At 35.5% G+C, this 17665-nt stretch overlaps 2 protein-coding genes across 2 annotated transcripts; one reads left to right on the forward strand and one right to left on the reverse strand.

Annotated features, from left to right (window-relative positions):
• Nucleotides 1-1111: 1111 nt before the first annotated feature.
• Nucleotides 1112-9591, reverse strand: pdss1 (prenyl (decaprenyl) diphosphate synthase, subunit 1). The gene is given in 13 exon segments (XM_059524030.1): nucleotides 1112-1213; nucleotides 1969-2049; nucleotides 2233-2256; nucleotides 2259-2351; nucleotides 2931-2987; nucleotides 3070-3126; nucleotides 3129-3184; nucleotides 5304-5415; nucleotides 7393-7518; nucleotides 7568-7714; nucleotides 7812-7935; nucleotides 9140-9195; nucleotides 9463-9591. Coding segments are annotated over 13 exon segments (1164 nt in total).
• A 1837-nt stretch (nucleotides 9592-11428) lies between these two features.
• LOC132115911 (protein adenylyltransferase SelO-like) lies at nucleotides 11429-17448 on the forward strand. The gene is made up of 19 exons (XM_059524337.1): nucleotides 11429-11676; nucleotides 11754-11872; nucleotides 12318-12446; nucleotides 12522-12586; nucleotides 13363-13419; nucleotides 13538-13636; nucleotides 13850-13917; nucleotides 14023-14110; nucleotides 14205-14274; nucleotides 14808-14880; nucleotides 14985-15068; nucleotides 15355-15484; nucleotides 15555-15599; nucleotides 15685-15766; nucleotides 16005-16097; nucleotides 16198-16277; nucleotides 16356-16399; nucleotides 16748-16827; nucleotides 17289-17448. The coding sequence occupies exons 1-19, from the start codon at nucleotides 11496-11498 to the stop codon at nucleotides 17409-17411; spliced, it is 1710 nt and encodes a 569-aa protein (XP_059380320.1). The 5' UTR covers nucleotides 11429-11495; the 3' UTR covers nucleotides 17412-17448.
• The last annotated feature ends 217 nt before the right edge of the window (nucleotides 17449-17665 follow it).

Consider the following 17665-nt stretch of genomic DNA (forward strand, 5'->3'; position numbering starts at 1 on the left):
AATTTAAATCTGTATTGTAACCTAAACGTTAAATTCCATTCTGCTTTCATCTTTGTATTATTTACAGTACACACACACACATATATATATATATATATATAAGGCATTTGTAGACTACTTATTTGTATGCTCTAATGTTTTAATGATATTGATTGATATAATTATTTTTTAGGTAACAAATGCAAAGCACATTTTTTTTTCTCCTAAAGTCTCAGAATTCTCTCTTTGTTAATGGCAATGAACAAACATGAATTCTGTGTAGATGGCTTTAATATTTAGCCTGTAAAGTATCTAAAGGTCTCTAATCAATACCAATCACAATTCTTACAATGCTGGACTCTTATTTTATTTTTTTTGATTACCAATACTGTGGTTGGTGCAGTGAACAATGAACTGAGGAGTATCACCAGCACAGTCTTGAGATCTGAACTAGTTACTCAACTCGGGTCTGGCATTAATTCAGCTTTTTTTAAACTTTTCATCGATTTCCATTTTTTGTGCTGTTTTCGGAGTCATACTGTCTGCTAACTGATTTCATGAATCTACATCTGACCGTTGTCAGTCATGTCAGGTGTTCAGAGCTAATGCCTCGAGACTTTTGTCATCCTGAAACGTTTGAAGTGTTCCAACTGAATTCCATCTGCGCTGAAGCTCGACTCGGCTCAGAACTTCTATTTATAATGTCAATTGAAATTTAATTGTACAGTCTTTTATAATAAATCATTCTATGTAAAATGCACCTGTTAATTTGAATTTTTGGCCATGGGTTACCAAGATGGGAAAGTAAGAGTCAAACAGAAGGTTTAAAACAATACCTTTTTTAATTTGAGTAAACAGCCAGTTTAAGGTTGAGGTTTAAGGCTTTGGTTGTTATTAAGCACTTGATACAGAAGTACATCAACAAGGACGTAGTGTGGCGGATGTTTCAGCGGACCTCCATCTGTGCTACACCTGGGATTACAATGATTTCACCGAGTTTCTGCTTCTGTACCAGTAGAGCAGCTCACACAGAGTTTAACGGAGGTCAGGCTCTGCGTTTACAGCGACAATCTAAATGTGATCCTCTGATCTCTGGAGCTCTGTCTCGCAGCAGGCTCCTGAGAGGTGGAGCTCACTTGGATGAGCGCGTCTTGCTCTGTCGACTGCTGATCTGACCAATGGCCTCTTGGCAGTAGTGCTGGGCGAGGTAGTTCGTCTGCTCCACACCGTCACTCTGTGTGAGAAAACCAAGATGTTCACAGCTACTTACAGAAGATTCTTCAACTATACTAATGGGATGAATCACAAGAAACCGATCGAAAACTAGTCCAGGTCATATTCCTGAGGAGGACTATGGGTGACACTTACATATAAAATGAAGGAATATGTTCTATCAATAAAACCAGTCTTAAGTCGCTGGGGTATATTTGTAGCCATAGCCAACAATACATTGTATGGGTCAAAATTATAGATATTTCTTTTATGCCAAAAATCATTAGGATATTGAGTAAAGATCATGCTCCATGAAGATATTTAGTAAATGACTATGCAGATTTAAATCAATTTCTTATTAAATACACACTTTGAAAAATGATTAAAGATTTCTTTTTTTTTTTTTTTTTTAGATTTTAATAAAGTTTTTCTGTCGGTTTGTACATTTTCTTTATTTTTTCAAAAGCTTTACTTTTTCAATATTTCAACACAAAAAAAAAAAGATTTACTGCTGAAATGGAATCTGGACTTGTCTTCATGAGATTCACTCTTATACAACATAGGACTGCAAATATATGATTCACTCTTATACAACATAGGACTGCAAATATATATATATATATATATAAATATATATAAATAAATATATAAACTTTTTTTTTTATACATCACGTGTGTGTACTTCTATAAACATAATATACATAGTACACACACACACACTGTATAATATGTAAACAAACTTTTCTTTTGAATTGAATGTGATCAAATCCTTCTCACCTTCAGGACATATTGCCAGGCTCGATCCACATCTCCATCAGAGCTGAAGCGTCTCATTATCATTACATGCAGCTCAGGAAACTAAAGAGTGAAATCAGTCTGAGTATGGTTGAGAAGACTTTAGAAAAACAAAGCTACAGACTGTTAAGAGTTACGTTTATAGCTGTAATAAACCAAGTCCAGCATTAGACCTGATTCCTCTGAATCTGTACTTGAGGATATGACAACATGTGGTGAGAGCACAGATGTGTTCGGCTGTCATACCTGTCGACAAGCGAACAGGACGGGACGGGACCGGTGGCCAAACCCAGTTTGAGATCGGCAGCTGACGGCTTCCCTAGACGCTTTGCACTGGAAGTGAAGTCCAGAATGTCATCCATGAGCTGAAAAACACAACACAACTGACTTTTTACTTGACTTTGACATGACACAATTCTTAAAACATCATAATCCAGGCTGAAGTGTTTGAAACTCATTTACGCAAGTCTATTTAGTGTTGCTTCTGAAGAAATGACACACTTAAAATGACAGCAGTCTAATGCTTGTCTGTGTTCTTAATGTTAATCAAACCCCCCCCCCCCCCCCCAAAAAAGCAACTCTTCACTAAATAACTTTCGTTGAATACGACTGTTAAAGCTACCTGAAAAAGGGACCTTTATTCTATTTATTTGTGCTAGTAACTCCTTAGAATTTATTTCTTATTTTATTGCTGACTATTAAATAAAAAAATTAAAAAGCTGTTTCTTTGTATTGTTCAGGAAAGAAAGTTAATAAACAAATTGGCAAGGTACACAGGCAATGTTCATATGTGTTTCATAAATATGAATTACAAAAATAAAGCACTAGTGAAATTTAAATAATAGAATAATACTCTTATAACACACACACACACGTAAATGATATAGGGCCAACAAAAATATAAAATCCAGGAGAAACTATTCACATATACGTCAGAAAATTACCTGGAATGCAATGCCAAGATTTCGTCCATATTGATCAGAATTCACCCGAATTGACACCTACACTTCAAAGGAAATAACACTGTTTAACTTCTTTTTCAGCTCTGAACTTCATCTTATAATTAAGACAGAACGTACATACTGCTTTACAACTGTTCGCAATGAGACTTGCTGTCTTTTTAAAGGTTTTCTCAAGATGCTCAAGTGCTTGAATCTCTCTTTTTCATTCTCTTTAGATCCCAGCTGCATGAATTCACCTAGAATTTAGCAATGAAAAATATATATTTATATTTACATTTATGCATTTAGCAAACACTTTTATCCAAAGCGACTTGAAATGCATTCAGGCTATATACAGTCGTGGCCAAAAGTTTTGAGAATTACATAAATATTGGAAATTGGAAAAGTTGCTGCTTAAGTTTTTATAATAGCAATTTGCATATACTCCAGAATGTTATGAAGAGTGATCAGATGAATTGCATAGTCCTTCTTTGCCATGAAAATTAACTTAATCCCAAAAAAACCTTTCCACTGCATTTCATTGCTGTCATTAAAGGACCTGCTGAGATCATTTCAGTAATCGTCTTTATAACTCAGGTGAGAATGTTGACGAGCACAAGGCTGGAGATCATTATGTCAGGTTTATTGGGTGAGAATGGCAGACTTGACATGTTAAAAGGAGGGTGATGCTTGAAATCATTGTTCTTCCATTGTTAACCATGGTGACCTGCAAAGAAACGCATGCAGCCATCATTGCATTGCATAAAAATGGCTTCACAGGCAAGGATATTGTGGCTACTAAGATTGCACCTAAATCAACAATTTATAGGATCATCAAGAACTTCAAGGAAAGAGGTTCAATTCTTGTAAAGAAGGCTTCAGGGCGTCCAAGAAAGTCCAGCAAGCGCCAGGATCGTCTCCTAAAGAGGATTCAGCTGCGGGATCGGAGTGCCACCAGTGCAGAGCTTGCTCAGCAATGGCAGCAGGCAGATGTGAGCGCATCTGCACGCACAGTGAGGCGAAGACTTTTGGAAGATGGCCTGGTGTCAAGAAGGGCAGCAAAGAAGCCACTTCTCTCCAAAAAAAAACATCAGGGACAGATTGATCTTCTGCAGAAAGTATAGTGAATGGACTGCTGAGGACTGGGGCAAAGTCATATTCTCCGATGAAGCCCCTTTCCGATTGTTTGGGGCATCTGGAAAAAGGCTTGTCCGGAGAAGAAAAGGTGAGCGCTACCATCAGTCCTGTGTCATGCCAACAGTAAAGCATCCTGAAACCATTCATGTGTGGGGTTGCTTCTCATCCAAGGGAGTGGGCTCACTCACAATTCTGCCCAAAAACACAGCCATGAATAAAGAATGGTACCAAAACACCCTCCAACAGCAACTTCTTCCAACAATCCAGCAACAGTTTGGTGAAGAACAATGCATTTTCCAGCACGATGGAGCACCGTGCCATAAGGCAAAAGTGATAACTAAGTGGCTCGGGGACCAGTATGTTGAAATTTTGTGTCCATGGCCTGGAAACTCCCCAGATCTTAATCCCATTGAGAACTTGTGGTCAATCCTCAAGAGGCGAGTGGACAAACAAAAACCCAGTAATTCTGACATACTCCAAGAAGTGATTATGAAAGAATGGGTTGCTATCAGTCAGGATTTGGCCCAGAAGTTGATTGAGAGCATGCCCAGTCGAATTGCAGAGGTCCTGAAAAAGAAGGGCCAACACTGCAAATACTGACTCTTTGCATAAATGTCATGTAATTGTCGATAAAAGCCTTTGAAAGGTATGAAGTGCTTGTAATTATATTTCAGTACATCACAGAAACAACTGAAACAAAGATTTATTTTTTAAAGACTAATATTTATGTAATTCTCAAAACTTTTGGCCACGACTGTATATATATATATATATATATATGAACCTGGACCACAAAAACTTCTTAAGTGTCAATATTTTTCAACTTTTTTTGTACTCATCTCAAGCTGAATAAATAGCTCTCCATTGATGTACGGTTTGTTAGGATAGAACTATATTTGGCTGAGATACAACTTTTTGAAAATCTGTAATCTGAGGGTGCAAAAAATATCTAAATATTGAGAAATCATCTTTAAAGTTGTCCAAATGAAGTTCTTAGCAATGCATATTACTAATCAAAAATGAAGTTTTGATATATCTACCGTAGAAAATGTACAAAATATCTTCATTGAACACAATCTTTACTTAACATCCTAATGATTTTTGGCATAAAAGAAAAATCGATAATTTTGACCCATACAATTTGCCTATTGCTGAAAATATATCATTGTGGTCCAGGGTCACAAATATAAACGTTCCACTTTATAAAACCCATATCAAGTCGACTCCAGACTGACTCACCTCGCACAAGGTCTTCTATGACTTGTAACAGCACAGACACTACTGTAGTGTTTCCAATACGTGCTAATGCCATGGACGCCACAGACAGAATGAAATCTCCAGCCAGGATAGCCTAACAGTTCCAGAGAAAAATAATAATAATAAAATCGTTGCTTATTTCACACTGAACATCAATAGGGTTTCTGAAGGTCATTTTAAATAGACCTTTATAAGACCAAGTACACAAAATTGGGATAGAATTGAAAGGAACACAGTGTGTCAGTATAGTCTTTAAATGGAAATGTATTATATTAGCAATGTTTCAAGTTTAAAAATACAACTTGCAACATTAATTCATTTTACAAAAAAAAAAAAAAGAATACGTTTTAAATGCTTCTGCTCCAAACTACTAGAATATAGAAGTAACTTTAACTGTATATGTATATACAGTATACACTATTGTTTAAAAGATTGGGAACACTTAGAAATGTCATTGTTTTCCATGGAAACACGCATGAAATTAGTCGGAATAGGAAATATAGCAAAAGAACAGGACATGCTGACACTGTCCCGAGTTAGAAAGGTCTGCCAGGAACACATTCATCATCTCCATCAAAATTATTATTTCTAAGTAATCTGATGAGATTGAACCCCATGCTTCCTGTAGCATCTCCCACAAGATGGATTGGCTTCCTCCTATTTCACCACGCTGCCTCCTCCATGCTTGACTGAAGGTATTAAGCACTCTTCTAGCATCTTTTCATTTGTTCTGCGTCTCACAAACGTTCTTCTGTTTGATCCGAAGACCTCAAACTTGGACTCATCTGTCCACAACATCTTCTTCCAGTCTTCCAGTGTCCAATCTCAGTGCTCTTTTGCCCAGCTCGGTCTTTTGTTTTTATTGGCCAGTCTGAGATACAGCTTTTTCTTGACAATTCACTGTTGATGCTTACACTGGTGATTTATGGGTACTATTTAGTGCAGCTGCCAGTTGATGATCTGTGAGGCGTCTGTCTTAAACTACACACAGTTGTGCATCGGGGCTTCCCACTCCTTTTCTGTCCTTGTTAGAGCCAGTTTGTGCTGCTCTCTGAAGGCGGTAGTTAACAGCATGATTTTAATTTTTTAAGTGTCCTCACAATTTCTCTAATTGAGTAGCCTTCCTTTCTAAGGACAGCAATAGACTGATGGGTCTCTAGTGACAGGTCTTTCTTTCTGGCCATTTTGAGCCTGTAAACAAACAGCTGCTGATGTTCAGATACTAAACTAACCTAAAGACTGCCATGCTCCCTTGTTTGCTCCATTAGTACAACGGTTCTCAGCTGTGCAACACAAATGCAAAAGGGTTTTTTTCAATCAATTATCCTTATAAAATGAGGAGACTGATGCAGAGAACTGACAATTGCTAAAAGGCCTCTATGCAAAAAAGGAGATCATTCTTTAAAAATCATCTGAATAATTTAAATTTTGTGAAATGGATAAAATCGTTTGTGAATTGTAAAAAAATGTTTTTTGTTGGGTTTTTTTTTGGAAAAGAAAGAAATTTGTAAGTGATCCCAAACTGTGTGTGTGTGTATATATATATATATTTTTTTTTTACCGTTTTCAAATATCGTGTTTTTTCACTGTGCACTCCAATTAATCTCAATCAAACTGCAGTTGGGCTATTTTGTTTACGTAAAAAAATTACAAAAAAATACTAGCTAACTAACATAATAAAATAAAAACATAATAAAAAACATGATTTTTTGAAAGAAAAAATAATAATAGTTTTTGCAAATAAACTCTTCACATACCGTACATATGTATATGTATATAATACATAATTCCTCAGAAAACTATATTTCATACGTTCAATGAGCATGTACCTTTTGCTTAATTACATTGTATATATTTATATATATGTATGTATATATATGAATTGAGGGGGAAAAATACTGTGGAAAATAATTAGTTACAGATGCTCACTTAACAAAATTGAATGGCATAACTTCAGGAATTTAATACTTTCTGCTTTGACTTAACTCCTTAATTTTTTGAAAGGGCAAATTAAAATGTTAAGACCCGGAAAAACCCCCAAATCTATTACCTGATCAGATGGGTTACTTACTTTTCTCTCTCCCCAGACTTTATTAACGGTGTTTTTGCCACGTCTCGTGTCTGAATCATCAAGAACGTTGTCATGCACCAGGCTGGCAGTGTGGATCATCTCAGAGATGAGATCGGATCAGATCTGCTTTATTAACACTGACTGATGCTTCACATAATGAATACACACACAGCGCTGAAGGGCTTTCTCACCCCTCTTTATTACTGTGGACGTTACAAGCTCGAGCCATCAGGATTACAATCATTGGTCGAAAGGCTTTTCCCTTTCCATCGAAGTAATAATCACACAGTGCTTTCAGCTCCGCTTTAGAGACGAGCAGCTGCTGAAACAGGAAGTTAAAAGGTCAGTTGCAGTACTTTTCTTTATAAAAGGCATTAAATCATATAAAACCTTGCATTGGGTAGGTGCTCTTGATGTACCTTTTTTATGTCATCATATAGATTTTGCAAGTCTTTTTGTGCTAGTGAGAAAGGATCTTTCAGCTTTGCATCACTGTATATACTGTAACAGACTCGTGTTGTGTACAGACATCTCTTCCTGTGCCTGAAACACAAACAGTGAAGTACTTAATAAAAACATTAAACATCTGGGTAGTCTTTTATTTTAAGGTGTCCTTGTTACGCATGTTACATGTACTTACTATAATAATTACAATTAATTATATATAATTACATGCAAGTAACCCTAAACCAAACCTTAACCTTACAGTATGTACATGTAGTTAATTAACATTATGTAGTACTTAAATGCATAATTATCACACTGTAACAAGGATGAGATAGTGTAACCAAAATTTGCTTTAAAAAAAGTTTTCCTTATTTATTAAAACAATAAATGAAAAAAAAAAACTTTAAAAAGTATGAATGTACTCATAAGAGAGATCAGGGCTGGTTGACACACTTGACACTCGGTGGGTTTATTATTTTTGAAAGTCGGTTTCAAAATCTGTATCTTTCTTAAAAATATACTTTTTTAATAGAAAGTACAGTCATATAATACTCCCATAACTTTGTGAAAGCATTCTAATGCTGATTTAATGTTCGAAAAACAGTTGTGCTTAATATTTGTGGATACTGTGATCTATTTTAAGTACGATTCTTTGATAAATAAATAGTTGCTTGCAATAGAAACATCTTCTGTAATATCTTATATATTTTGTAACAATCTTTTGTAACATTTGAAATCTTCTGTCCTTTTTGATCATCTGACTGTACCATACTGAGGGAATTTTTATTTTATTTCAGTTAGGCTTTATTTTAAGGTGTACATGTTACAGCCAGTGTAATAATTACACATTTAATACAGAGTAATATTAATTAACTACATGTACTTACTATATGGTTAGGATTAGGATTCGGGTTACTTGCATGTAATTATGTTTCATTTATTGTTATTATAACAGTAAGTACTTGTAACACATGTAACAAAGACACCTTAAAATAAACCAATACCTAATTTCTTAAAAAAATAAATAATAATAACTCTTACTAACCTCAGACTTTGGAAGTGTATAAAATTCAAATGTTTTGCAATTAATAAAAAAATAATAATAATGTAAAAACACCAAACAGCTATTTTGGCCTGTTATAAATATTACGTAGACATAACTAAAAGGCTTTAATTGAGTCCTTTGATTGACACCTTCCCAGTGTGACAACTTGCCCCAGTGTCCTTATACATACAAATGAATGTATTCGTTTTCTAATAGTACTATATTAATTAGTAAACATATGTGACATTGACATACCTTGCAATAGTCATTGGTTTGTTAAAATTATATACAGGGCCCTGCCGGAATAAAACCTGAAAAACATAAATACTAGATCACATAGAGCTAAAAGTAGTGCTGTTAACAGTGGGAGGGTCTCTCGTGGGTTCTTGACCTTTAACAGAGTTCAGTCACGACTCCTCCTGTTCCTTTACAAAAACCACTCCATGATATACGAATATTAACACTGTTACACGCTAAACATTCGCCCTCCTGGTGTAGAGTTAGTGTAACAGTGTAAAGCAGTTGTCTGTCATTGATTGGCTCACACTGGTGATCTTCACGTGCGGTCTGTACGTTACCTGTGTCGCAGCGGTGGAGCTCTCTGACGCCGCATGAGTGAGAGCTCTTCTGCTGAACCCGCGACACCAGTCCAGCCACCGAGCCGCTCCAGAGCTGCTCCTCCAGCACCCACTCCACCACACCGCCATACTCACGAGACCCCACCGAGGAGCGTCACGTGGGCTACCGAACCGCCTCATGAACCGGAAGAGACGGTCACGTGATGTCCTGCTGTTGGAGGAGGGCCGTTTTAGAAATAGAATAAAAAGATTTGCAGTTAGCGTGTACGAGTTATAAAATAGGCGTGGTGTAGTGGCCCATAAACTGTCTAGAATTTATCAAATTCGTAAATTTTAGATAATAAATATAAATTATTGTTATTATTATTATTAGTAGTAATAGTAGTATCATTATTATTAGTAGTAGTAGTAGTATATTTCGATTTTAATTATAAATAGTTACATGTTAATAAATAATATTAAAAAATTAAATTAAAAAACGTGTACAGTTATAAAATAGGCGTGGTATAGTGGCCCATAATTTGTCTCTAATTGGTCAGATTCGTAAATTTTAAATAATACTTCTAAATATCTTTTATTATTACTCTTTATTTCAGACTCATGGTCCATATGAAAAGAAGAAAGAAAGAAAGAAGAGGAAAATACACAGACAGAATTAAAAAAAAACATACAAGCTTGCATTCCAATGCTTCCGCAAACTGGAAAAATACCTTGTATCACTTGATATAACATCATTTAAGACCATTATGATACCATTTTTTGAATCATTCAATCGACATATGAAATTATACATACACTTCCTTAAGACAGCATGCAAAGTAGGTACATTATTAGATACAAACAATCGGCTTGCACTTGTCCACCTTGGATGTTTAAACAAAATTCTTAGCGCATCATTAAATGCCACCTGGAGTTTTTGCAGAATGCAGAATGCCCTAAATAGAGCTATTTTAACAGCATCAGTACACATATAAAATTTACGAGCCAGCATATAGCTTGCCCATATAACCTACAGCACTGGCGCTGCACATCATCGTCATCATAAATCATTTCTAATGATGTGACCCAAGTATTTAACTTTATTTACCACATTCAATACTTGGTCATCTATATAAAAAGAAGGACAATTTTGCTTAAGGTCCTCTTTGGTTTTAACAATCATAATCACACTCTTTTTAACATTAAATTTTATATCATGCTGCACACCATAACTTGAACATACTCGAAGCAGCTTTTGTAATCCTGCGCTACAAGGAGACATAATAACCAGATCATCAGCATACATCAAATAGTTAATGAGACTATCACCTATTAAACATCCAGTCTTACAATTATTCAACTCCACAGAAGGTCTTGTACAGGTTAAAAAGAAGAGGTGACAATATCCCCCCATTCGACATATAAAATAATTATAAGTGTTATTGTTTTTGTGGTTGTTTTTAACTATTTAAATTTTTGACAGTAACGTGTTAATAAGTAATATTTAAAAAAAATATATGTTAATAAAATAAATAAATACAAGCAGACATAAACATTATAAAAATATTATACATGTATTATATAACAAATTATATTATATATTTTTTTCAATAAATTATATTATCGTTATTTTAGTCAATAGATACAAAAATATACATGTTTTAATAGATCACATAAATTTTTGCAACAGTAAATATTGATTATTAATTAAATGGTTGACTTGAGGTTGCTGGAGATAAAAGTGTCCAGATGCGGTTTAATAGCCGAAAAAACGGAGAAGTGGCTTAAAAGGGTTAAAAAGGGTTATGAATCTATAAAACTACAAGTTCTGAATCCCTATAATTAATTGATTGTATCAGTTTTATTTTGTAGGCACTAAAATAAATAAACAAACAGATGTTCACGTGGCGTTTTGAGCCGCCGAGCGTCCCCTAGTCAAACGTAGAAGAATTGTCTGTGTAGCAAAGACAATAGTAAGTTACTGATTTCTCCTTTAGTTCCGTGATGAGGTTAAGTACGGAAGCAAATAACTTCATGTTTGTGAGATTGATGTAATGACAAAACATGGTTTCACATTATTTGTATTTTTTTCGGCCGTCGCTGGCGCTACATGTGTGGACGAACAAGATTTCTGTGAGAGTAAAAGCTGCAATGAAGAGTTTGAGCAGAACAACTTCTATACCAATGTACAAACATATGGAGAAATACCACTGACATTATCACATAAACTTTTAGGTAAGATTTACATGATGAGTGCACGTGCATTACGTGCTGTTTTACACCTTGACTGTGGCTCTCTGTGTGTTTTACAGATGCTCTTCCTCTGGATCAGGTGGATGGTCATGTTCCTCGAACTGTGAACAGATGTGTGTTTTCAGAGTGTCAGCCCACCCCTCTGAAAGAGCCCCTGACCCTGGCTGCTGTGTCACAGGTGCCGTAACAAACCCTCAGTCAAACCCGGGTATATTGTTGTAGTAACTGTGCTTCTCTAATTGTACACTTGTAGCTGCCAGTCAAAGGTGCCTTACAAAAATAAATTCACAAAATTATGGACAACCACCTCTTTAAATCAATTGCTACTATTACATAGTGTACAAATGTTCAATAGCATTTAAGCAGTATGTGTTTGTCACAAGCAAACTTATTGTAATAAGTTATGTTTTACGTATTTACCTGTTTTATTCAAAGAGATCTAAGTTTTCAGCTTATCAATTCCTAATCGGCTTGTTTTGACAAAAGTGATTTCAAGAGAAGCTGGAATTCAATCAAGCTTGTCTTAATGCTTGTCAATGCCATTGTATTCATGAGAGTACATCGTATTCACTGTACCACCACAATACGTTTTTAGATTTTGATTGTCTTTATGTGTATTTCAGGATGTGTTGAGGAATATTTTGGATCTGAATGAGTCTGTGATTCAGAAGGAAGATTTTGTTCTTTGTGTCAGTGGTGGAAAACTGTTTCCTGGCTCTATTCCACTTGCACACAGATACGGGGGCCATCAGGTAAAACTAACGTTTCAAACCTGACAGCAATAGCATAAGCATTTCAACCATGTTGTTTGGTTATTATCTTTACAGTTTGGTTATTGGGCAGGACAGCTGGGGGATGGAAGAGCACATTTACTGGGTGAATATACAAACAGGTAAATGTTTAAACAGATGTCTCTGTAATCTTGAAACATTCATCATCTAACGCAATGTTTAAAGGAATTGTTCACCAAAAAATTTTAATCTTCTGTTAATTTACTCATGCTCAGGCCATCCAAGATATAGCTGACTTTCTTCAGTAAAACAGTAAAGATGATTTTTAGCTCAACCCATGGTCCTTGTTTATTCACAATCTGAAAGGTAATGGGTGCCGTCACATTAAGGGTCAAAAAAGCAGTTACAGGAAACACAAAAGTAATACCTGTGGCTTCTGGTGACATATTGAGGTATGCACACGTGTCCTCCCTATCTGTTGTAAACCACAATGGCATCACGTCACACGTGACTTTGCTACCATAATGCAACACATGCCTTGAGCCCCAGTGCTGTTTGCCCGAGGCTATGGATTACAGTTATATAATGTTGTAAATAATCTTCAGTTTTATTGCATATATCAGTTGTTTTGCGTCATAAAACTTCAATATATCATCAGAAACTACAAGTATTAAATTAGTTTTTCCTGTAACAGCTTTTTAGATTCTCAATGTGACGGTACCCATTGACTTGCATGACATAAATCAGCTAAAAAATCATCTTCAGTGTTCTACTGTAGAAAGTAAGTCACCTACATCTTGTCTGACCTGAGAGTAAATTCATGAATTCAAGTTCATTCTCTTTTTTATTTTTGGGTGAAGTATTTATTTAAGAATGCAGCTGAACAATGAACATATCTCAGTTTAGAAATGTGACAAGTGTTCTCTTTTATATCCAGAAAAGGTGAAAGATGGGAACTCCAGTTGAAAGGCTCAGGAAAGACACCATACTCAAGGTGAATTTTGCTTCTGTGCTTTCACAGTATTTGACTTATACAGTGTGTTATCTTAAGAAATACATCATTATTTTTCTTAGATGTTATACAGTTTATATTCATGATGCCGTGCACGCAGGTCTGGTGATGGACGGGCTGTGATTCGCTCCTCTGTGAGGGAGTTCCTGTGCAGTGAAGCCATGCATTTTCTGGGGGTTCCCACAAGCAGAGCCCTCAGGTGCATAACATACACATTATACACTATTTTATATGTGTGTAAAATAGTGTTTTATACACAGTCTCATATGTATGTACGCTAATTAGTAAGGTGTGAGAGAATTAATGGGCATGCAGAAAAATATGAATACTGCATTTACCACATTCAGATTTTGTTGTTTTGCTTTATTATGATTTATGTTTTCTTTTTCTTCTTTTGTCTATCGTTTTTCAGTCTGGTTGTAAGTGAGGAGCCTGTATGGAGGGATCTGCTTTATAACGGCAATTTTATAAAAGAAAGAGGTAAAACTACAATCAGATGAACACAAATATTAGATGTGAATACATTGTTCTTTAGCAGTCTTTATCTTTATAAATCATGGCATGTGCTTGTTCTCTATCCATCAGGAGCGGTTGTTTTGCGCCTGGCCAGGTCCTGGTTTCGTATTGGTTCGCTGGAGATATTAACCAGAACCGGAGAGTTAGATGTCTTGCGGTAAATTAACTTTAACTCAGGAGGGTAATATTTATTCTCAGACTCCCTCTTATTTGCTTTTTAATGTTTTTTATTTCTGTGTTTTGATTTTTAGGACATTATTGGATTTTATAATTAAAAAGTATTTTAAATCTATTGCGATGAATGACCCTGACAAGTATGTGGTATGTATCTCAGTGTCTCTCTTATGTTTAGTTGTAATGCAAAGCAATTTTATACTTTCTAATAGGGCTGTGCAGTTATGACAAAAATCATAATTGTCAATTATTCCCTTGAAATTGTTATTGTGATTATTAATTATGATTATCACAATTTACATGGAATGATGTTTATACAGTACCATTGTTTGATGTTACTGCATGCTGTATGTTTATATGAAAATACACAAACCTTTAGTGCTTTTCAATAGTATTTAGCCTCAAATGTCAAATATACATCTGACTGGTTTCTTCTTTAAATTATTAAAAACAAATATGAACGGTATTATAATGTTATATAAAACTAAAACAATGTAAAAACCCTTAAGATAACATGTAGAAAGAAAAAAACATATCTTAAGTGTGCCGAACAATTAATTTAATTGACATTTGAATGATTACGTAATTGTGGCATCCATAAATGTAACCGCGATTAGAAATGTGATTAATTGCGCAGCCCTACTTTCTAACCAGCTTGACTGTATTTCACTGGGTTTCAGGTGTTTTTCTCTGGAGTGGTGAATGAAACCGCACATTTAATCGCTCACTGGATGTCAGTTGGATTTGCGCATGGTTCGTTGACTCTTCTTTACTGGTGTAATTATCACAGTCTGTTAAATTATAGATTTAACGGAATAACCAAAATGTTCAACCATATGATCTGCATCTTCACGAAGGAGTATGCAACACCGATAACTTCAGTCTGCTTTCTATCACCATTGACTATGGCCCGTTTGGATTTATGGAATCATATAACCCAGGTAACTTTCTTTTTCCCATACTTCAAAATATCAGTGACCGTTTTCCTGCAATAGTTTAATGTTTGTTGTATAACATAACGTATAACGTGTGTGAATATATACGTATCATATATAATTAATAAATCTTTCATTTTTAAATATAGTTCAGAACAAAATGAATAATGAATCACTGCATTAATGTATTATGTTAAGTGAACATGAAACTAACCTAAAGCCCCCCCCCCCCCCCCCCCCAAAAAAAAACCATCATTGTGATAGCATTTTATTTATTTATTTATTTTTATAGATTTTGTCCCCAACACGTCTGATGATGAGGGCCGGTACAGTATAGGAGCTCAGGCTAATGTGGGCCTCTTCAATCTACAGAAGCTTCTAGAAGCTCTGAAACCACTGCTGACCTCAGATCAGCTGTCACAGTAAGAGCTCTTTATTTTCTTATTGTATTGAAATGGCTGATTCATTCATCATTTCATTTGTTCGTTTCAGGTGTCTGCAAACTCTGAGAGAATATTCCCAAACCTACCATCAAAGGTGAGCATGCCGTTAAACTCTGCATGGAACACTGTATTAATCTCGGAGTCAAATCGAATCAATTTTTTATTTTATTTTATTACAGATTCCATGAACTGTTCAAAGCAAAGTTAGGCTTTCTGGGAAATCAAGAAAAGGATTCATATGTGATTGCATTTCTTCTAAAGGTAAATATGAGCTGTGTGTGTGTGTGTGAGAGATATGGCGAGACATATATTAACTTATTTATAAACATTAATAATAATGTTAGATTATTTTAATTCCATACAGTATTAAATGACCAAATTTATTTAAGCTCAGTGTCTTGTTGTAATAACTGCAGTACATACAAAGAGTAGTAACATTACATGTAAAGCGTTGTAGAATTGAATGTATAATGTATGGTGTGTGATGTGTTGACTGGAGCTGATGGAGGACACTGGAGCAGACTTCACCATGACTTTCAGACAGCTGAGTGAAGTCACTCTGTCCCAGCTGCAGACGGGATCCATTCCTCCGGTACATTTCCACTCCATTCGCTCCCACAGCAGCTCCACTATCCATGATTTAGATAATAATGATTTCACTCCAGTATCTGTGACTGTGTCTCTCTTAACAGACAATGTGGGCTCTGTCAGACCTCTTACCACACGAGTATTTCAGAGACTGGGTTCAGCTGTATTTAAAGCGTCTGTCAAGGTAAAATTGCTGCAATCTACCCTCGCATACATTAGAGCATTGAAATGAACATCTCGATGTTTAAATCGTGTCTTTAAGGATGGAAAGTGACTCAGATGCAGCACGCCAGCACAGAATGCAAGGTATCTTTTGTTCTATGTTGTATATATTGTTACATTACAGTATGCCAATGCAAACTACCATTCAAAAGTTTGGATTTGTTTTTATTTTTTGGAATGCAATTGATAGAAGTCTTATGTGCTCACCAAAGCTGCATTTGTTTGACCAAAAGTAAAAACAGTAATATAGTGAAATATTATGTTTTCTATTTTGATATTTGAATATTTTATTGATTCCTGTGAAGGCAAAGGTGAACCGTTACTGTCAGCATCATTGCAATTATTGATATTGAACTTTTGAATGGTAATGGTTTTATGTGTCATGTTGTATATGTTGCTGTGTGTGTTGACGCTTTTGTTTTTATTGTTCAGGAGTCAACCCACGGTATGTATTGAGGAACTGGATGGCTGAATCTGCTATCAGAAAAGCAGAGAAAAATGACTTTTCAGAGGTATGACTACATGAGATGAAGTTTTGCTTTAATATGTTACTTTGAAATGTACTGTAGGCAAGACAATTATACATAAAATCGTTTTTTTTTTTTTTTTCAGACAGACTACCGTATTTTCCGCACTATAAGGCGCACCGGATTATAAGGCGCACCTTCAATGAATGGCCTATTTTAGAACTGTTTTCATATATAGGGCGCACCGGATTATAAGGGGCACAGAATAGAAGATACTGCAGTCAAACGTTTGACTGGGTTTGCGTTATGCATCCACTAGATGGAGCTGTGCTAAAGGGAATGTCAACATTTTGACAGAGCGCCTTGATCCATATATAAGGCGCTCCGGATTATAAGGCGCACTGTTGTTTTTCGAGAAAATTAAAGGCTTTTAAGTGTGCCTTATAGTGCGGAAAATACAGTATTATTTTTCATATGTGATAGAATATCTTATGATGTATTTCTAGGTGGCGCTGTTGCAGAAGACTCTAACTAAGCCGTTTGTGGAGCAGGAGGAGGCTGAGAGAGCCGGATACTCCAGTAAACCTCCATCCTGGGCTCAGCAGCTGAGAGTCAGCTGTTCTTCCTAATCTATTTTTTATTTGAATGTAAGGATAATTTGCATATTAATGTGCATCAAAACATTCTGCATATTAGCACAAGCATATGAAACTTTGCATCATGCATCTAAATTAGAACTCAAGGCCTGCCAGAATCTGTTTAACAGTTAACTTTGCAATACCATATTTACTGACATTCCATTTGCAATGATGATATATAGCATATTGCTTTTTATGTTGTAGTTGCATTAGAACAAAGTATTTACACATTTTTTGTATTGTGG

The sequence above is a fragment of the Carassius carassius genome, chromosome 35, assembly GCF_963082965.1.
Source record: "Carassius carassius chromosome 35, fCarCar2.1, whole genome shotgun sequence".
In the NCBI taxonomy this organism is placed as follows: Eukaryota; Metazoa; Chordata; class Actinopteri; order Cypriniformes; family Cyprinidae; genus Carassius; species Carassius carassius.

What these genes read in the sequence shown, in the direction of transcription:
- LOC132115911 (XM_059524337.1), top strand. Translation starts at nt 11,496, where the DNA reads ATGACAAAACATGGTTTCACATTATTTGTATTTTTTTCGGCCGTCGCT. An exon ending in ATTATCACATAAACTTTTAG is followed by an intron (nt 11,677 to 11,753) that starts GTAAGATTTACA and finishes TGTGTTTTACAG; the next exon opens with ATGCTCTTCCTCTGGATCAG. An exon ending in ACGCCAGCACAGAATGCAAG is followed by an intron (nt 16,400 to 16,747) that starts GTATCTTTTGTT and finishes TTTATTGTTCAG; the next exon opens with GAGTCAACCCACGGTATGTA.